Here is a 22,500-nt window from a genome sequence, read left to right as displayed (position 1 = left end):
AGCAGAGGCGATGATTGACAGGCAAAATCCCTCACCAGCGACACCCGCAGGCAAAGATTTCTTTTTTCATTGCAGTTGAAAAGGCTTTAGAAATGTGAGAGAAAAACACCTGCCATTGATCACTGGAATGGAATTTTCACTTAAAACTTTTTGTACACTTTTGAAGGACCAGGACAAAGACTTTGAATGTGGTGTAAAAGTGAATGTCGTTAAACCTTTAAGCCCTACTTTATAGACCCCTTAACAGACAACGTCACACTGATAAGAACCAGTATGCGCGCGTAGGCCGGCACCAAATGAAACCCATTCTGTCAGGTCTCGCTAGGACGCGCCTCACTAGCCAACACACAAGAGGAGGTTGAATGAACTGAAACCAGCTGCACCCCGAAACAATATGTTGGGAATTGATTGCATGAAACAATCACCTGTGCTTCCAGCCTCAATGTTGGTAAACAAATAATTGGTCTATACTTTGTGGAATGACGAATAGGGAAAACAGCCAGTCTACAAGCTCACATCACGCCATGTCGCATCACATTTTTATGTATTTCTTGGCTTTTTTGGAACTTTGAGGACTTTTTCCCTTTTAAGCTTCATTGTATTCAGACAGAAGCAGGTTGCTAAGTGCATAAATCCATGTTTTATTCAGTAAAAGCTCCTGGCAGGTTACAACTATTCCTTCTTGGTTGAGTTGACCTGAGGATGTTTCTCTTAAACGGTACAAGGAACGTTAACCACTTAAACTCCTCAGGGCTCTATGCTAGTGTCTTTTCAGTTTTCTGTTATCGTAGGGAAAGCTTTTGCTGAAAATAGCCGATCGACAAGCTCACACTGCGTCACACTGCGACAGGCAGTTTAAGTGGTTAAACTGCCTTCCCTCCAGTGCAGTCCCAAAGAAACACATTTTACTGCATTCTGATCAACTGCTCAGATGCTGAGATCCAAATGAATTCATATAGTGTCAACATTATGAATCAGTGTAAGACTTGAGGTAGGCACAAGCATGAGACAAAATGAAGGTTGAATCATGTCTGCGCTGTCCGTAAATCATTGAAAACATATTTAGCCTACATATTTTATATATTTAGGATGAATGTTGTTGTCTAGTTTGAGTTATCTCAGGCTAGCCTGGTAAACCCTCCCTCCGGAAATCTCAATTCCATTTCATTTCTGGAGTGAGTCTGGCATGAACCGCCTCTCTGCAATATTGGCTGTGTATGCCAAACGGCCACGCCTATCAGCGTCGTCGCTCATTGTTCTGTGATTGACAGCTTACGTTGGCCAATCAGGTGGCGAGTTCGAGTGAGCCCAAAACACGAACGGCAGCCATCTTTTTCTTGTGGGGCCAATTCTCCGCTATTTTTTTACTTCAAAAAGCTCTCTAACTTCTATTTTGAGGCACGGAATTTACTTATAAGATATCGTTTGGATAGAATTTAGTTGTTTAACTTCATATATGTGGTCAATTAATCATGACAAAGCCTATTTAAAAATAAAAATTTAGAGAACCGGTAGGGGCGGGCAGTGACACCATTTTATCCGAATAAGGCAACCCATTTTGGGTATGGCTGTCTCAAAAGTCCCGTCGCGTCACATTAAGACTGGTGAACTGCTGATTGGCTGAAGGGGAAAAATTATCATTGGCTGAAGGGGTTGTCAGTCAACGGTATTACTCCCGCCCAACTCCAGCACAGCCAATATTGCAGACAGGCGGATCAGGCCAGACTCACTCCAGAAATGAAATGGAATTGAGATTTCCGGAGGGAGGGTTTACCAGGCTAATCTCAGGCTGCTTATCTACTGTATAAGTGATCTTATACTGTATACTGTAAGAGGTGGATGTCTGTGTGCTTGTATGCATGGTGCATTCATTCACATTCATCCATTCACATACACATTCACACACTGACGGAAGAGGAAACCATGCAAGGACATTTCCACGCGCAGATAAGGGGAGCTGTGGATCGAACCGGGAAGCGTACTTTTACAAGGCGGGCACCTCATGCATGTTCGCACGTGTCGGAATTTTGTTGTATTAGTAAATGCCCCATTTAGGGGGGGCTGCCTGTTACTAACAGAGTGGTCCGCTTCTGGAGAACCAGTGGTGGAAAGTAACTAAGTACATTTACTCAAGTACTGCACTTAAGTACAATTTTGAGTTACTTTTACTTTACTTTTCCAATTTTAAATACTTTTACTTCTACTCTTACTACAATTATTTTAAAACTTTAGTAAAATACCTGAGTACTTCTTCCACCACTGGGAAAACACACTCAGCAATGCAACCTCCGAGTGTGAAGTCGACTGGATGAGCGATTCACGAGGCACGTGTGCCCGCTCCGCTCGGAGCGGGCCGGGCTGGTTCTGGATAAGCTCTCATCCGATCGAGCGGATAAACCAAGTGCGAGGTCGATCGGATGAGCAGTTCTCAAGATATGAGAAGGAAGGACAGAGAGACAGAGATTCCTGGAATGTATCTTCTAACTATTCTTGCATGTGTGTTTACAGCAGTGGTTCTCAGACCTTTTTATGTCTAAGGACCCCCAAATTAATATACCTTTGGCCGCCGACTCCCCATCCGAAAATGTCTTGTGCCAGGGACCCCACAAAAGAGAGGATTTATGTAAAAAAAAAAAAAAGATGTGTGTGTGTGTGTGTGTGTGTGTGTGTGTGTGTGTGTGTGTGTGTGTGTGTGCGTGTGCGTGTGTGTGCTGCCTGCTACTGTACCTCTTTGAGGAGGAAGGAGGAAGCAGCGAAGGCAAAGGACCAGCCATAATGATAGTGGAAGAACTGCTCTGGTTCCCTGGGTCTGTTCATCACTTCATCGTTGATGCTGGAGATGTACAACACCAGGCCTACGACCAGACTGAGACCTGAGAGGAAGGGAAGACAGTGTCGTTGATATCATGTCATTTACTGTAGTTTTGCGATACGAGTTGTACCCAGCATGCAATATAACACAAGGGTCAGTGACAATAACAACGTAGCAGTTGCAGTTTGTCAAATGAGTTCAGTCAGGACTCTATTGTCTACAAAAAAACAAAACAAAAAGAAAGCCATTGCGTTGATATAGCACAGCGGTTCCCAAACTTTTTGGACCATGCACCCCCTGTTACCTCCCGACCTAGCTGACGCATTCCCCCACACGGAAAGGATATAATGTATTAATGCAACATATATGTTTATGACATTATTCGAAATTGGCAGCCTGCATATGTCTACATAATATACATATACATATATGTGGCATATATATGGCATTATGTGGACATATAGTATAACATACGTGGGCAACTGGCGGCTCGGGGGCCACATGCGGCCCCCACCTTCACTTAATGCGGCCCGCAGGTTAATACCAGAATACTGATATATTATTGATTTCAGCTGTTACAATTCCAAACATGCAATCATGACCCGCTTTAATTACTTCAGTCTATATTAGTAGCTTAATGACTAGTATTAAAATTCTATTGTCTGTTTTATGTCCAATGTATTTGTATTTGTATTTAAGTTCAAATGCATTTGAAATTAAATAAAAATGATACTTTTCAGGATTCTAATTCAAAAATAGCAAAAAGAAATTCAGGATTCCAATTCAAAAATAGCAAAAATAGCAGATCTACAAGCTCAAAACGCGTCGCAGCGCGTCTATTTGTGCTACTTTTGTGTGAATTAGAATGGTAAATGGTACGGCATTAATTTACGAAAAAAGTTAAAATACGGAGATAAGATTAATGCAATGTGGCCGTCTGGAGTGAGTGTGGAAATATAGTGGCCCTCTCCATCATCAAAGTTGCCCACCCCTGGTGGTATATAAGCTATATATGAGGCATATATTTCCCATATATCCACATATATATGAACCTGAAAATGGCATATATGCAGCATATATTCTGCGCACCACAGTTTGGGAATCCCTGAGCATTTTATTTGGTGGTGTGGCTCTGCTCCTGTGATGCTCTCCAGACCAGTGGTTCATTTCATGTCAAGGACCCCCAAATTGATATGCATTTGGCCGCGGACACCCTCCTCCCTCCCATCTGAAAATATGTTGTGCCAGGGACCCCCAAAAGAGATTTTAGATTTCTCAAATGTAACAGACCTACAAGCTCACAACACGTCACATCGCGACACGTTGTGAGCTTGTATATTTGCTATTTTAGCTGAATTATAAAATAGGCTTAAAGCTGTTCTAAAAGTGCTTTTGACTCTATTACTACATTTGCCAGGTACCCGCTTGGAACACCCTCATGGACCCCTGGGGGGTCCCCGGACCCCACCTTTGAGAACCACTAGGCTTAAGTAACCTGGGAGAAACATAATGCATTGCTTGCTGTACATCATTATTGCATCATCCTTGACACATGGTCTATTTAAGCAGAATGACGCTTTACTCTTACATCCTCAGCATCAAATTGTGTTTCATCATATAATAATTTATAAGAGAGAAAGGGAGAGAGGGAGATGGGATTGAAAGTGTGTGTACAGTATGGTTGTGGTTGTGTACTGTATGTTTGTAGTTTCTGTGTGACCTTATTCGAGTGTAAATAGGCTAAAAGAGAGAACCCCCAACAAGTGGCCTGCCTGGGACCGGAGAATATCAGGGACACTGGCTTACATACAGTATACAAGGACATGCACGCACGCGCGTACACAAGCACACACACACACACACACACACACACACACACACACACACACACACACACACACACACACACACACACACACACACACACACACACACACACACACACACACACACACAATACACAAGTATTGGCATAAAAATGTGTTTAAAGTACCAAAAGTTAAAGTACTCATTATGCATAAAGGCCCATTTCACATTGAAAATAGCAGATCTACAAGTAGATCGGCTTAAAAAATAGGCTATTTTCAAATGGCCGAAATGTATATAGGGGTGAAGTGGTTAATGTATGTTTTGTATTCATCAAAATCTACAAAATAACTAGAAACTAAAGTTTTCAAATAAATGTAGTGGAGTAAAAGTACATTATTTGCAGCCGAGATGTAGTGGAATAGATGTAAAAGTATTGGGAATTGAAAAACTAAATATTAGCCAAAAAAATTGCACATCCTCACTACAACTCACAACGCGTCGCAATCTGCTATTTTTGCAAAGAGTTTTGGTGTACAGGGGGAAAGTGGTCCAAGTACAGAGGTAACTCAGGTCCAGTTTAAGTCTAGAAGGTTTAAGTGTTTTCAATCAATTTAGGTAAAGAGATGGAATAAAGTTAGTGGTGGAGAAGGATAATGGAATAATAGTGTTATTTCATTAAGGACCCACCAGATGGCAGCACTGTGCCAATTTTCCAACCAATTCTACCAGACATGACTGAGCACACACACACACACGCACGCACGCACGCAAGCACTAAAATAAATGACACATAAGCCACATTCTTACTTCAGCGTTCCTTCTGCCGGCATGCTGTGGCATTTCATTAACAACAACTTAAGGAAATCTGTCAAAGCAACCGTACAGAGATACTGAAAAAGGAATCCTCTGCCTTCACCCTGGGAATCAAAGAAAACATTTTGTAGCTCCTCTGGCTCCATGCTAGGATCAAAAAGGTCTTTTTATTATCATAGCAAAACATACAAATCCTTTTAAACAGTTTTTTTTAAATGTTGGCCTAATGCTGTGTTCACTCACACTGGCAGATACAAAGCTACCATTGAATGGTAATTCATTTTCAATGGAAGCTAAAAACATGAAGATAAAAAGTGACTTTTGTATAGCTCCTACAAAAATCCAAGTTGAGCCTGTTTCATTTGCAGCTACAAAGCTACACAACGACCAAGTGTTTGGTCGTTGTGTATTTCCACACAATTATATAAGATTCCTAACGTGTAATGGGGGGGAAACTAATTATTTCCGTCCGCTGGCTCCATGTTCTTTTTAACCCCAGGATTTATCTTTATATTTTTATCTCACTCTTTGGACACACACTTGATGACGTCAGCAGGTGTGTTGATCAACACCATGTGATGGAAGAAGTACTCACATGTTTTACTTAAAGGATCTACACCATGAATTTAAAAAAAATATTTGATATTTAATATCATATGGTGTATGTCCCTCAAACCTTTTTCAAAAGGTTTGAGCCTAAATCATCACTCAGATATACTCATCCCAAGTCAATTGTCTCTGGCTTATACAGCACTTTCAGCTGCAATACCAAAACGTCCTCTTGGGCAGGGGGGGCTACTGAGCAATTCTGTCTGTTTATTTATTATTAAAAAATTATAATTATTAAAATAAATAAATAAATAAATAAATAAATAAATAAATAAATAAATAAATAAATAAATAAATAAATAAATAAATAAATAAATAAATAAATAAATTCTGCATAAAAAGAAGCATCTAAGAAAAATACAAAATCGAAAAAAAAAACACTTTGAACATTTTTGAACAATTCCACCAAGTGTTTGAGGTGCCTGTTTCACCCACTTCCGGGGTGCGGAGCCAAAATCCGAACCCGAAGTATTTGTTCGTAGACCCCCACTTAGGGGGGGTAGAAAAAGTTTCGGAGCGATTCGGGCACTTTTCATTTAACATTGGGTTTGCCATCATTAATGTTTGTGATGTCAGAAACATTGCCATTCTGAGATCGCCTGTTCAGACACGCCCATTCTGGAAATCCATGAAATGAGAAGGAATGACTGAATTTAAAAAAAAAACATTGTTTTGGGTACAAGAGACACTGGGGACCCCAAAAAATACAAAAAACCAAGAAAAAAGTGATTTTCATGGTGTAGACCCTTTAAGTAAAAGCATTAATACCACAATGTAGATATACTCTGTTAGGGTGCAGTCACACCGAACTTTGATTCTGCCCACGAGGGCGGATTCTGACAAGGCTTTTCAATGGGAACGGAGCGGATTGTTGCCAATAGCGGATTTCCACACAAAAAAACGCTCCATTCCCATTGAAAAGCATTGGCAGAATCCGCCCTCATAGGCAGAATTAAAGTTCGGTGTGGCCGCACCCTTACAAGTAAAAGTCCTGTATTCAAAATGTACTTGAGTAAAAGTACAAAAGTGTTGGCAACTTGGCATCACAATATACTTAAAATACCAAAAGTAAAATAACTCATTATGCAGAATCTCCCATTGTCCCATTTCACAAGTTCAAAATGTATACAAATCTTTTGAAAATACAAGCTCTACAAGATGCGACCCATTGTGAGCTTGTCGATCGGCTATTTTCAAATGGCCGAGATATATATCTGAAGTAGTACACGCGCGCGCGCGCATTTTTGAACAATTCCACCAAGTGTTTGAGGTGCCTGTTTCACCCACTTCCGGGGTGCGGAGCCAAAATCCGAACCCGAAGTATTTGTTCGTAGACCCCCACTTAGGGGGGGTAGAAAAAGTTTCGGAGCGATTCGGGCACTTTTCATTTAACATTGGGTTTGCCATCATTAAAGGGATACTTCACTTTCGGGCCGGGGACACATTTAAAAAAAATATTAAAAATAAATGAAAAAAGTTATGGAAAATTCATGGCCCCCTCACACATTAGTAGGACACTCTAATGCGTGAGGGGGCCATGAATTTTCCATAACTTTTTCATTTATTTTTAATATTTTTTTTAAATGTGTCCCCGGCCCTAAAGTGAAGTATCCCTTTAATGTTTGTGATGTCAGAAACATTGCCATTCTGAGATCGCCTGTTCAGACACGCCCATTCTGGAAATCCATGAAATGAGAAGGAATGACTGAATTTAAAAAAAAAACCAGAAAATAGCAGATCTACAAGCTCACAACGCATCGTGATGCGACGGGTTGGTATAAAATAGGGCTAAAGTGGTTAATGTATGTTTTATAATATAATAATCTGCAAAGTAACTAGTAACTAAACTTTTCAAATGATTGTAGTGGAGTAAAAGTACAATATTTGCCTTTGAGATGTAGTGGGGTAGAAGTAAAAGTATTGAAAATCGGATATACTCCAGTAAAGTAAGAAATACCTCAAAATTGTACTTAAGTACGGTACTTAAGTAAATGTACTTAGTTACTTTACACCACTGCACGCACGCAGTGTGTCTGTGTGTGTGTGTGTGTGTTTGTGGAGGACACACATCAAAGAAGATTAAGATAATACAGACAGATGACAGCAATGCAAAAAAAAGATGATAAAATGACAGGTAGATAAAAAATAAACAAAATATTTTTTTTAATATTTATTTTTGGCATGTTATGCTTTATTTCATGCCATAACATAACATATTTCATGCCTGTCTGTCGTAGAGACAGACAGGAAACCAAGGGCAGAGACCAGAGAGAGAGGACAGTGAGATGGATTCTAACTCAGCTCCTCATGACTCACAAGGAGGAGCATATGGTCCGTGCCCTAACTGGCTGAGCCACTAGGCACCCCAACAAAAAAAAAGCCATTTTAAGTGCTATGTGCTATTTGTAGATACATTACATTTTGGGAGGACTATTGATTCAAAGACCACACACGTATCTGTACACACAGACACACACACACACACACACACACACACACACACACACACACACACACACACACACACACACACACACACACACACACACACACACACACACACACACACACGCACACACACACACGCACACACACACACACACAAAACAAATAGCACACAGACATACACACTGTGAACAGTTGTAGGCACGTATAGATACACGCACGCATGCACACACGTACACACGCACGCACGCGCCCACGCACACACGCACGCAGTGGTGTAAAGTAACTAAGTACATTTACTCAAGTAAGTAACACACGCACAAACGAGAACTGTCATGTACACAAACAGAAACAGAAACAGAAACAGAAACACGATGAACAGAGAAGAAAGATGATGAATTGATACAAGACAACCCCTGTTGTTATTAGCAGCAAGACATCATTGTAAGCATGGAGAAAAAAATTGTCCCATTGATTTCTGCAGGGAGCCATTCTCTTTGTGTCAAAACAACAGACTCAGCGACAAGTTTTCTTATCTTTCTTTCCCCCCCTTTTTCATTCTTCTCACTCGGCTGGGTGACAAACACCTCCAGACAGCTGTCAGTTGTTTGAAAGGGGGGTAACAAAATAAAGTAGATTTTTTGAGGCAAACGGCTTCAAGAAAGCAATTTCTTTTTGCTAATGATGTCTGGTCGATTCCAAACGCAACGCTGGAGATTCTTTAGCAGAACGTTCATTATCTGTTGAGGCATGGGTTGAATGTTTTTCAACTCTACTGTTTGCTCTAAGAATACAATGCTCTCGCTGTTTTATGGTTCTATTTAACATTGTTAGATTATCACTGGCAACCACAGATTTGAATGCATGATGTGCGTGGCACGTGTGTGTGCAGTGGTGGGAAGTAACTAAGTACATGTACTCAAGTACTGTACTTAAAAAAAACACAATTTTCAGGTACTTTTATTTTACTGGAGTATTTTGGATTTTCTATACTTTTAGAACTACATTTCAGAGACAAATATTGTACTTTTACTCCACTACAATTATTTGAAAACTGTAGTTACTAGTTACTTTGTAGATTTTGATTACAAAACATACATTAACCACTTCAGCCCTATACTGTATATGCTTTGGCTATTTGAAAATAGCCAAAATAATATCTATTTTAATCAGCTTCGCTCCTCAGCCCTTGGACCTTGACTGCCCTTATATGGTTGTGGACTCTTCAGGGCTGTTCTTTAGGCCTGTTTAGGCCTTTGTTCTGCTGTTCTGTATTTGTCTTGTATTGTTGTTACTCTGTTGCCCTTTTGCCTTGGTGTTCCGTACCTTTATTTTGTAGTATGTTCTGTGCCTTCCTGTCTGCCCCGGTAATTCTGTACCTGCCTTGTCCAGTGGTGTAAAGCAACTAAGTACATTTACTCACAATGCGACGCGTTGTGAGTAGAGCTTGTAGATCTGCTATTTTAGTACTTTTACTTTTGGTACTTTAAGTACATTTTGATACCAATACTTTTGAACTTTTACTCAAGTAAATTTTGAATTCCGGACTTTTACTTGTAAAAGAGTACTTCTACATTGTCTAACCAGTCTTGTGATTTGTTTGTGGTTCCACCTGTGTCCTCTTAGTCCCCCACCCTATCATAGTGTTGATTGTCTGTTGAGTTCACCTGTGTCCCTGTTATTCCCTGTCTATTTAATCCCTGTGTTTACATTGCATTCTTGTTGGTCAGTAGACCATTGTATTGGAGGGTCTGTGTTTGGCAGCTAGCTTGATTTTTCTTTATTTAAGTGTCACGCTTCCAAGGAAGCCCAGCCCATATGGACTTAGAGGACACTTTTGCATTTCATTTGACATAAACAATGATAATAATACATAAATAATTCACAAACGATGAACAAACTAATAACAAACTAAAAACACTCAAGCTTCATACTGCACATGGCAGATTACATAAATACAATTAAAAACATTGGGCCTGTTACCTCACATCTTAACAGAAGACCGGACATGAACCTACATGTATTTGATTTACCTATTTACCTTTGTTTAACCTGCCTGTTTGGCGTAATAAATACTTTAAGTTTATCCTGCATTCCTGCACGTCTGCTTTTGGGTCCTGCCCGCCACTCATTCCTGACAGTATCGATACTTTTACTTAAGTCAAAGATTTGAGTACCTTTTCCACCACCGTGTGTGTGTGTTATAATGAGAGCTTAGTGGTGGTGCCAAGTCAGCACAGGACCACGCTAAGCTAGCATCTGTGGCTTAAATATGCCCCCAAAAAGAACACGCACACACACACACACACACACACACGCACACGCACACGCACACACACACACACACACACACACACACACACACACACACCGTAAACAGGAGGTGACGTCATTGTGTTTGTGTGTGTGTGTGTGTGTGTGTGCTACATTTAGAACGACTCAGAGACACGGTGATGGCACCAGGCCAGGTCAACAGGGAGTCAGGCTGTCACGCGGGCCCACGGTTACTACAGGAGGTGATAAGTGTTATCTAGCTGTCATACAGGGAGAGAGAGCAAGGGAAACACCACGTCACCGCTTCGGCTGAACGGAGAGCCGATGTCAGCACAACATTGGCTCAGAGGACACGGGTTTAAGTGAGACATGTCACTCCCAGGGACTGCCAGAGACATTGTTATAGATGGAAAAAAAGAGCAGACCAAGAACAGAGTCAAAGGTCAGGTTTACCAAGTAGTGAGGGTTTAAGTGGTTAAATGTCTGAAAATACACATTAACATGAACCCAGCATATTAACTCTTTCACTGCAAGACTTATTTCTGGCTTATTTCACTGCCAGCGATTTTCTTACCTTTTCGAGTAGTCGAATATAGTTGAATATGTATCTCCAGTATGACCGATCCCCTGACCGTTGCTAATCACGGGGGGTTTCACTGTGCTTCCGCGAAAAAAAGTCATTGCGACCCCCCCCCCCCCGTTTGCTTGTTATAGGCCGTTGAAAATGACATGTCTCGTCAAAAATAGGCGAGATACAGGCGATTTCCCAAATACGTTAACCAGGACGTGAATGGAGCAGTACATATTGGGATCACGTGATCTCTTGGTTCTGCATGCATCTGGGGAGGAAATGGTCACTCATGTGTTAGTGAAGAGCGCCATTTAGTGGAAACACCGAAAAAAAGTCGTCAAAATCGTCTGTGGCAGTGTGGGCCTTTGGAAAAAAAGTCGTAAAAGACGTCCTTGGCAGTGAATGAGTACATAGAAAAGATGTAAAATAAACTAAAACATTAATTTACACAACACCTAGTCTATGACACTATCTATGACATGTAGCGGGGGTGGCCCTGCTTCATATCTCTCTGTCAGCTAGGGGGTCCTTGGTCCTTGGAAAAACCTTGAATCCTTGAATACCCCTGTTATAGATGACTGCTGTCACAGACTGGCTACATGAAGCCAAGATCCACACTGAGCCACACTTTGTGGATTGCAAGATTCACATGATTACATTTTCTGTTTGTTTGCACCCTTCCTTTCCTCACCCTTGGCATCAGGGCCTTGAGCTCTGCAGTGTCGACCGTGGAGCTAACAACACTGACCTTGATGCTAGGAGGGTGTGGAGGGCAGCGATCCAGGAGTCCCGAGTTGGTGTTGACCATAGAACGCACTCTCGCATCACATAGTTTGGTCGCATTTTTATTTGCTCCGTGCAGCAGTTTGGTTCCACCTTGGTCGTTGGAAATGCGCTACATATATAAAGTTTGAGTTATTCATTTCAGCCCTTATTTTGACGCAACGTTTCACCAAAATGAATTAGCATTTAGGTTGTTGTTCGTCACACATGCATTCATTCACAATTTCCCCCAAAATTCTGATTGATTGATTTATTTCTTTTCACAGATTCATTTTAATTAATTTGTTCCATTACGGCAGCTACGCTGTGTCACTCCATTGGAGGATCAAAGGGGAGTAAATTTAAGCTACTCATTATATTTGTAATTTGATAAACAATGAGATTGTTTTGGCTGTCCAGTCTGCCTCAGCAGGCAACATTTACCCCTGATGGTTCAGTTCTAGCAAATGCCTTTAATCAGAACAAAGCCTCACTGAGCTAAATGAAAACTGCTCTCCACACTCGTCGGATGAAATACAATTTTCCCCCCGCGTGCCTGCTAGCAACGCAATCAGGTCAGCGGAGCCCTGTAGCTCGCACGTTGGAAAGCAATTATTTGGAATTAAATTCTGTTCACTTTTTACAGCCGTCAGCAAGAGCAAGGTAAAGTCATTTTAGGAACAGAGGGAAACCGGGGAGGAATCTGCAAATCTGTTCGTGACTTCACACAACGGTACGTCCACAATCAGACCAGATAAAAAGTCAATACCAAACAACAAAAGGCACAATGACTATATTATACCAGCCAGCTCCCAGCACCTTTCATTCACCTCTACCTCTTATCTCCATATTCTAACTTTTTGTGTTTTCGTAAATTAAATCTGCAAGCTTTGAGCTTGTAGATCTGCTACTTTTGATGCTTTTGAATTTGAATCCTGAAAAAAGTGACAGTTTTGGACATATGAGGTTCCCACCCGTCGACAGAGACGATATATATTACAGTACACACATTGTAATTTGTAATTAGGTTCTTTGCATTTCTGCATTAAACACAAATAGGCTCTACATTTACATAATTCAGCAGAGGGGGTTTTGTTATCATCACAGTGTAAGTAGGTACTCTAACAACTAATTACGTGGACATTACACTCTCCTCACTATCTCGCTATACTGTAACACAACAGAAAATAGTTATTCACACACACACACACACACACGCATGCACACATGCACGCACACGCACACGCACACGCACACGCACACGCACACACACACACACACACACACACAAACCAACGTTCTCTTTTTAACCGACACAACAAAAGATGGTTCGTCGTCCATAATGAACTATCACAAAACATCATAGTAACGACTGCTTTTGTGAACGCATGCAGCGACCGTTTTGAAGAAGTCAATGAAATGGACAAGTAGGCAGCACAATGACTATACAAACAGTGCAAACAGTCGTATGTTTGCACAGAGTTGATCACAGGCACACATTGCATGGTGCCGTGCAGTTTTAGACAATTACTGTACCATAATCGTCTCTGTCGGGTGGAAACCTCATAATGCCAAAACTGTTACTTTTCAGCATTCAAATTCAAAAGCATCAAAAGTAGCAGATCTACAAGCTCGAAACGCACCGCTTCGCGCCGCGCTTCGAACATGTGGATCTGCTGCTTTTGATGCTTTTGTATGACGTTGTAGTATGATCAAGTAAGGGACGTTAATTTACGCAAAAACACAAAAGGTTTAAATACGGAGATGAGAGGTTTCTGCCCGACAGCAACGATATCAGCGTCCTTCCACCTGTGAAGGAAGCCGTGGCACAGCGTTTGTTTTGACACGATAACGCCACAAGTCATCACGATGAGTAAGCGGGCTGTTCTCGTCGTGATAACGACTTATTTTTTCCCCGCATTTGCTTCTCCGTTATTTCAGTATAACGAAACAGAGAAAATATTGCTATTTGTGATTAGTTCTCGACCGCAGTGGAACTTTCTTTCTTTTTTTTTTTTACACCAGAGATGCCATTGAGGCCATTCTGAATGCTGGGATGTAAAAACCTAAATTACTCACATATTGTAAATAGACATTGTAACCGACAGTCACTGGGCTGCTGGCAGGCACATTGCAGTCAGCACTTTGAAGCAGGCCAGGCTCAGACTGTGAACCCTCTGCTCTCCAAGCACAAACACCATCTCACTCAGACCGCCAACTGAAAAGGATCCAATTCAACTGGGTGGTGGTTAAAAAAAGAGAGGTGGGAAAGAGTGTAGCCAAAAAAAATGAACTGAAGGCGCATTGCTAAAGTGCCTGCTGCCCACCACCATGGAGGTTCTGGGTTCGAATCCACCGTGGTGCACACGGCCAAGACCCCCATAACAAGTGTACAAATGGAACCAAATGGACCCGTAAGGGTCCATTTGGTTCCATTTGTACACTCTCAGAGTTACAGACCTGTAAGGGGCCATTTGGTTCCATTTGTACACTCTCAGAGCTACAGACCTGTAAGGGTCCATTTGGTTCTATTTGTACACTCTCAGAGTTACAGACCTGTGAGGGTCCATTTGGTTCCATTTATACACTCTCAGAGTTACAGACCTGTAAGGGTCCATTTGGTTCCATGTGTACACTCTCAGAGTTACAGACCTGTAAGGGTCCATTTGGTTCCATGTGTACACTCTCAGAGTTACAGACCTGTAAGGGTCCATTTGGTTCCATTCATACACTCTCAGAGTTACAGACCTGTAAGGGTCCATTTGGTTCCATTCGTACACTCTCAGAGTAACAGACCTGTAAGGGTCCATTTGGTTCCATTCGTACACTCTCAGAGTAACAGACCTGTAAGGGTCCATTTGGTTCCATTCGTACACTCTCAGAGTTACAGACCTGTAAGGGTCCATTTGGTTCCATTCGTACACTCTCAGAGTAACGGATCTGTAAGGGTCCATTTGGTTCCATTCGTACACTCTCAGAGTTACGGACCTGTAAGGGTCCATTTGGTTCCATTTATACACTCTCAGAGTTACAGACCTGTAAGGGTCCATTTGGTTCCATTTATACACTCTCAGAGTTACAGACCTGTAAGGGTCCATTTGGTTCCATTCATACACTCTCAGATTTACAGACCTATAAGGGTCCATTTGGTCCCATTTGTACACTCTCAGAGTTACAGACATGTAAGGGTCCATTTGGTTCCATTTATACACTCTCAGAGTTACAGACCTGTAAGGGTCCATTTGGTTCCATTTATACACTCTCAGAGTTACAGACCTGTAAGGGTCCATTTAGAGCCCCGTCAAGGAACCCTGAGGGTCCCTGGGCCTCACTTTGAGAACCACCGGTCTACACAAACACAATTGGAACACCGTGTTCTGGCAGGACGAGGGTGATAATTGTCATTGCATGTAATTAGGCGCTCGGGTGGCACCTGTCAGCAGGGAGTGTTGGGCGGGAGGAGTAGGACGAAGGCTCTACGTCCTCCCGGTGGGGGCTCCGCACTGGTACAGTAGGTGAGTCAGTAGTCGGACACAACATGAGTCAGCAGTAGGATACAACAGCAGTGACAACCAAGCCCCCAGAACCCAGTGGTTTCATTGAAGCCAAATGGACATGGTGGCCATTCATGGTAGTGCAGGCGCGTGCAGGCCTGGGGCTTCAACACATGAACGAGAAAACGGTTTCGACCAATGGGCTCGACTCACGAGCATGCGCGCGAGCTTGCGCACGGGTCTGCGCGCTTCTGTGACGCAAAACGCGTCACTGTGACGCAAAACGCGTCACAGAAGTGACGCGTTTGGAGCCCCAAATAGGCCTCGCCCACCAAATTTCCAACCCGGAAGAAGGGTTCAAACAGGCCCATGCGCTGGGTGAGCAACTCAATGCAAGTGGATGGGAGGAGAATTCGGGTGCCCTCTCTATTATTTTTAACTCTATGGTGACAACACAGGAATGTGCGTGGGGAGGAATCAATTGCCATAATGACTAAATTGGGGAGAAAAAAGGGTAAAAGAGCAAAACAATAAAACGATACTGAAGTAAAGGTATTACAATAATATTGACTCAAGTAGAAATAAAAGTAATCCAAATAGTTGATTAGTATCTAGTGAAAATCCTACTCAATTTACTGAGCTACAGCTGATTTATTGTTTAAATAATCAAAATGGTAATTGAAATGTAAAAAATATATAAATGCTTGTCCAAAGTAAATAAACAAAATATTAAATATTAAACCTAAACCATTATCACTTTAAATAAAACAATGCACAATAAAAAAATATATATATTTACAAAATAATATAAACTAAGGTAGCCTAGACCAAAGAGGCATTGATACCAAGATGCTCAAATAAAGTCTATGGTACCAGTTCATTATTCCATGACCTTTCCCGGTCCGAACATTTAAACTTTTGCATAAATGCTTACATTTTTCAGAAATTCTCAAAAGTCAAACTCTGAAATATATTTCAGACAGTATGAATCTAAGCAACGGCAATACGCTGCAGGGCATGGGGACACAAATTAATGAATCTCCCTCTCCTCCCCCGACATTCTGCTCAACATGGCGACAGTGAGCACAGTGGAAAATCAATCAAAAGTAATTTCACACGTATGATTATGTGCTTTCGGAAGAAAAAAATAACAGAGCGATACAGTTGATGATGAGTATAGCCTAGAGGAGAAACGGGGTGAGGCAGTTCCATCATCTCATCTTATATTCTAGGCAGGATGGCAACGACATTTACCTACAGTATGTGGGTTGAGCGTGTATAACATGGCTTTCCTACTGTACGGTATGGGTGTTCTACAAATTGAAGCATATTATTCTCCCAGTCTTTCTGTTTTATTCCATGTCTACCTACTATGAATGGTTGTCGGTCGGGTTGGTTCGTCGGGCTGTCTAACTTTGGTCACAAAAGTAAAAATGCCGTGGAAACTACTGGTGCATGGAATTTGCTGTGCCATGAAATTTGCTGCGATGAACCTTACTGATGTTGTTGACACTCTTCTACCTCCACCATTATCATTCATTTATATATATCTCTAAATATAACACCTAGAGTAAGCACATTCATGCTCCCTGAGTGTGGCTTTTAATTTACACTCTTAGGTGGTGGTCAAATCGAGACACGTTGCCACTGTTTCATTATGTATGTAACCTTTATTTAACCAGCGGAAATCACTTGGAGATTCGAGACCTCGTTTTCGAGTCAGACCTGGCCAAGACGAGGCCAAAGGTACTGGCACTCCTGGCATGCGCTCCTCTCTTGTGCCATGCATCGGGTTTTTGTAACGTTTTTTTAGACATGCATTTAAGTTCTTTATTGGAGTACAGGGGCCATGCAGCTGTGTCCCCTATTTGCAGTGGTGGAAGAAGTACTCAGATATTTTACCAAAGTAAAAGTAGCAATACCACAATATAAACATTCTCTGTTACAAGTAAAAGACCTATGTTCAAAATGTTACCTGAGCAAAAGTACCAAAGTATTGGCATCAAAATATACTTAAAGTAAAAGTACTAAAATGTTTAAAAATAGCTTGTAGATATAATACAAGCTCACAACGCGTCGCGATGCGATGAGTTGTGAGCTTGTTGAGTACTTGAGTAAATGTACTTATAAGTTACTTTAATTTGTGTGTGTGCATGCATGCGCGTGTGAGTTACCTGACAGGATGAAGAATATTCCGGAGACAAAGGCGAGGATGGTGCGCTGGGGCCGGATGTGTCCGATGTTACTGATGACGAAGGCTGTGAAGACGAAGAGCAGCGACACCATGGGGAAGGGAGTGGCCGTTCGCACCATCTCTGGACGGAGGAAGAGGAAGAGGAAGAGAGACACACAGGAGAGAGGTGAAGGGAGGAATGCAGAACCTCCAATTGAAAATCCAAGAAGTCACCCGTTTGACGTGAGAATACGTTGTCAAACCAACACTTTGTTCAGTTGAAAATGATCTCCGTCGTTTTTAATCGAGCGACATATCGCATGTCGCGCTGCCCTTTACCTCCACCACAACAATAAAACCACCCCGAGGAGAGAGAGCACAGTCCTCTGTCTGTGACATTTACAGAAGGTACAGATGAGAAATTGAGATTTATTTATTTTTTTACGATTCAAATGATATGAACAGCAGGGCACCATGTGGGTCTCTCCATGTATGTCGTGTGTATATTGGAAATACGTTTTCATTAGAAGACGAGTGACATATTAACCCGTTAACAGATTCTCTGCCAAGTACGTAGATCTACGTCCTTTCAGATCCACGCTGATAGAAGGAATGGACTGATGTGACGTCATCCCCCAAAAAGTCACTTCCGTCCATTCCTATATTAGGATTTGTAGAAAAAAACTTCTAGCTCGGATTCTTTTTTTTTTGTTGGGAAAACGAGCCATTTTCAACGGGCGATAGCAACAAAATGGCCGATCGCGGTAAAACGTTTTTGTTCCAGTGGATAGACGAGACCCTCCCCCACCCACCGGACACTTTTTTGTTTAAAACCGCCTGCACGTCGTGCACGGCTCTCCAAAGATCGTCAAAACACGGTAAAAAAGCATAGTACCTGGCAGTGAATGTGTTAAAGGTTTAATGACATTCACTTTTACACCACATTCAAAGTCTTTGTCCTGGTCCTTCAAAAGTGTACAAAAAGTTTTAAGTGAAAATTCCATTCCAGTGATCCATGGCAGGTGTTTTTCTCTCACATTTCTAAAGCCTTTTCAACTGCAATGAAAAAAGAAATCTTTGCCTGCGGGTGTCGCTGGTGAGGGATTTTGCCTGTCAATCATCGCCTCTGCTCCGCCCCCCCCAAAGGAAAGGATAGGGGAGGGGCGAGGAGGAGAGTGGGCGGGATTAATCGACTGTGACCTCACTGTCGAAGGGCCAAGCTCAGATTACTTTTCAGCCTAATTATTCAGAAAACCCCAGACCACAGAAAATCCACTGAATGTTCTAAGTTCAGGTTTTTTGGGTGTAATTGAGGTCATAAAACCCCAAATAAAACATTGAAAATAAAAAAAGTGAAAATGAATGTCATGATACCTTTAAGACCTGAGGCCGATTCTACAAATTATCTCTGTCGGGTGGAAACCTCATTATGTCCAAAATTCTAAAACAGCAAAAGCAGCAGATCGACAAGCTCGATCTGAAAAAAAGTTTCGAGCTTGTGGATGTGCTATACTTTTGATGCTTTTGTTGTGTGACGCTGTATTATGATCAAGTAGGGCGTTAATTTACGGGGGGAAAAAAACACAAAACAAAGTTAAAATATGGAGATAAGAGGTTTCTGCCCGACAGCAACGAACTGGACAGCTAAGATCTAAAATGACAAGGATGCTTTCCCAGGTTTTAATGGCTTAACCTTTAATCTATTCAAACAGAAGCAAAATGGCTAAGTGCACAAATCCATGTTTTATTCAGTAAACGCTTCTAGCAGATCAACTGTTCCTTCTTGGCTGAGCCGACCAGACTCAGTTTCTTAAACAGTGCAAGGAAATAAAATGTATTTTCCCTCCCTCCAGTGCGGTCCCAAAGAAACACATTATACCGCACCCTGCTCAAGCGCTCAGATGCTTAGATCAGGGGTCTTCAACAGGGGGTCCGGGACCCCTAGGGGGTCCGCCAAATCTTTGTGAGAGGATTTTTTACATTAACCACCTGAACCCTAGCATCCCTATTCTGAGGGGAACACTAGCCGAAAACGCGAGGCGTTGTGAGCTTGTAGATCTGCTAGTAGAAGAAGGAGAAAAAAAGTTTAATCTGAAACACAATTTTATACAATATAGAGGGGGTCCCTGCTTCATCTCTCTCTCAGCTAGGGGGTCCTTGGGCTGAAAACGTTGAAGACCCCTGGCTTAGATGCTGGGTTCCAAATGAATTCATAGTGTCAACATTATGAATCATCGTAAGAGTCGCAGTACTGGGAGACTTTAGTTCAGCACAACACTACTGTGACAAAAGGAAGATTTGATTTAGCATCTCTGTGACTCTGCCCTGGACTGGTTCCGGTCCTAGCTATCTGGAAGAACCGAGTGCGTCTCCTTGGGAGGTGCTAAATCCCGGACCCACCCGTCACCTGTGGTGTCACCCAAGGATCTGTACTCGGCCCCACCCTATTCACTTTGTAAATAAGACAATTTTTTTTGTTTACCAGCATTGAGACTACACGCCGTTTGGGGAGCTTTGTTTTCAGTCCATTGAACCTCCTCTTGTGTGTTGGCTAGTGAGGCACGCCCTAGCAAGACATTATAGTATACAGTACTTCATCGTGCAACGGTATTGTGCGCCGAGAACAGCTGACATACTCTGTGAATGTTTGGGAGATGCAGGGCTGTGTACTTGGCCCCTGTGATATTCCACCTTTTCCTGAGGGCAGATGGTGGCATTCAAATCTAGTTTCATCTCGGGTTGGAATCCTTTAGGATTTTAACGATTAAGGTTCCCTAACGATTCCCTCTTAACGGTCCGATTCCTCAGCGGTTCCCTTTAACGATTCCTATATAGGGGGTTCCAAATGGACCCTTAGAAGTCTGTAACTCTGATGGCAGCTTACTACAGTATCTGACACCATGCAGACGCCTGCAGGCAAAGGCTAAGACCCTGGTCAGCAACATCCAAGGAGCTGCAATATGCAGATGGCTGCGCACTCCTGGACCGCAGCCCAGCTGCCATGCAGCATCCACTGGATATCATGTCGTCTGTTTACCACTCAGGTCTTACGATTAACCCTTTTGACCGGGAAAGAATCGGTGTCATTTTTAGGTTTCTCTGGCTATTCAAAAATAGCAGATATACAAGCTCGTAGTGCAGCACCGAGTGCCATGCTACGAGCTTGTAGATCTCTTATTTTTGAAAAATCGTGAACATTTGCTGCAAATCTTTGATTATTATATATATACTTTTTTTTTAACCGGACATTTTTAGTCAAATCTTTGTTTCTGGTGGATTCTTCTGAATCCTAACAGTTTGTTTTTTGAAAAAACGTATGTTGCTATATATATCTGTGGTTCTCAAACTTTTCATGTCAAGGACCCCCAAAAATTATATGCATTTGGCCGCGGACCCCCATCTGAAAATATTTTGTTCCAGGGACCCCCAGAAGCAAAGATTTGAGTTAAAAATGTATATATATATATTATACATATATATATTCAAAGATTCGCACACATTTTCACGATTTAAAAAAAGAAATAGCAGATCTACAAGCTCGTAGTGTGGCACTCGGTGCCGCGCTATGAGCTTGTATATCTGCTATTTCTGAATAGCCAAAGAAATCTAAAGTGACACAGATGCGTTCCCGATCTAATGGATTAACACCCCCAAAAACAACCAGAAATCATCATTCGACAGAGGTCTCCATGCATCCGCCTGTCCTTCCAGTATCCTTCCAGTATTCAGCATCGACAGCGACCCTCAAGGTTGTCCAGCAGTTGTTGCTACCTCGGCAGTATATTAACATCCACATGGATAATCGATGATGACATCCAGGCCCGCATCGAGGCTATAGCCTCCTCTGCCTTCGGTAGACTGTGCACTCGTGTCTTTGAAAACAAACATTTAAGAACACAGACGAAAGTCGCCGTCTACAGGGCAGTGTGTGTGTGTGTGTGTGTGTGTGTGTGACTGTGTGTGTGTGTGTGTGTGTGTGTGTGTGTGTGTGTGTGTGTGTGTGTGTGTGTGTGTGTGTGTGTGTGTGTGTGTGTGTGTGTGTGCGTGCGTGTGCGTGTGCGTGTGTGGTGGAAAAAGTACTAATTTTTTTACTAAGTAAAAGTATCAATACTGCAACTGCAAATGACCAAAATGTGTATAGGGCTGAAGTGGTTAGTGTATGTTTTGTAATAATAATCTAAATCTACAAAGTAACTAGTAACTGAAGTTTTCAAATAATTGTAGTGGAGTAAACGTACAATGTTTGTCACTGAAGTGTAGTGGAGTAGAAGTAAAAGTTAAAAAAATTGGAAATACTCCAGGAAAATAAAAATTGTACACTTTAGTGCAGTGCTTGATTAAATGTACTTAGTTACTTTACACCACGTGGTGTGTGTGTGTGTGTGTGTGTGTGTGTGTGTGTGTTGTGTGTGAGTGTGTGCGTGCGTGCGTGCGTGCGTGCGTGCGTGCGTGCGTGCGTGCGTGCGTGCGTGCGTGCGTGCGTGCGTGCGTGCGTGCGTGTGCATGTGTGTGCGTGAGTAATGTTTTGTGGGTCGGTCAAGCCGGGACTGTCTTGATGCATTTAACACCAAAGGACTCCAACACCATCAATCCTTGGCATCACCTCTCAGCAGTAGCCTACTGAGTTCCCCATACTGACATCCCCCCCAACGCACTCCATTAGCTCCACGCAGTCCATTAGAATGGAGGCAACCCCAGTGCAGAGGAAAGTCTGGTGGGTCTGCCTGGACACCTGGCT

General features: G+C 42.2%; 1 protein-coding gene across 1 annotated transcript in view; it reads right to left on the bottom strand.

Annotated features, from left to right (window-relative positions):
- Nucleotides 1-22,500, bottom strand: part of LOC308095485 (voltage-dependent calcium channel gamma-7 subunit-like) — a gene marked incomplete at both ends in the record, with an annotated part of 30,297 nt that overhangs the window by 3,365 nt on the left and 4,432 nt on the right. The window contains 2 exons of the mRNA XM_080442542.1: nucleotides 2,728-2,873; nucleotides 17,764-17,904. Coding sequence (XP_080298668.1) covers nucleotides 2,728-2,873; nucleotides 17,764-17,904 — 287 coding nt within the window. The remainder of the gene's footprint in view (nucleotides 1-2,727; nucleotides 2,874-17,763; nucleotides 17,905-22,500) is intronic.

The sequence above is a fragment of the Gymnoscopelus braueri genome (assembly GCF_963280865.1).
Source record: "Gymnoscopelus braueri genome assembly, chromosome: 11".
Classification (NCBI taxonomy): domain Eukaryota; kingdom Metazoa; phylum Chordata; class Actinopteri; order Myctophiformes; family Myctophidae; genus Gymnoscopelus; species Gymnoscopelus braueri.
The sequence above is the reverse complement of the archived record's forward strand: the minus strand, read 5'-3'. Positions and strand labels throughout refer to the sequence as shown.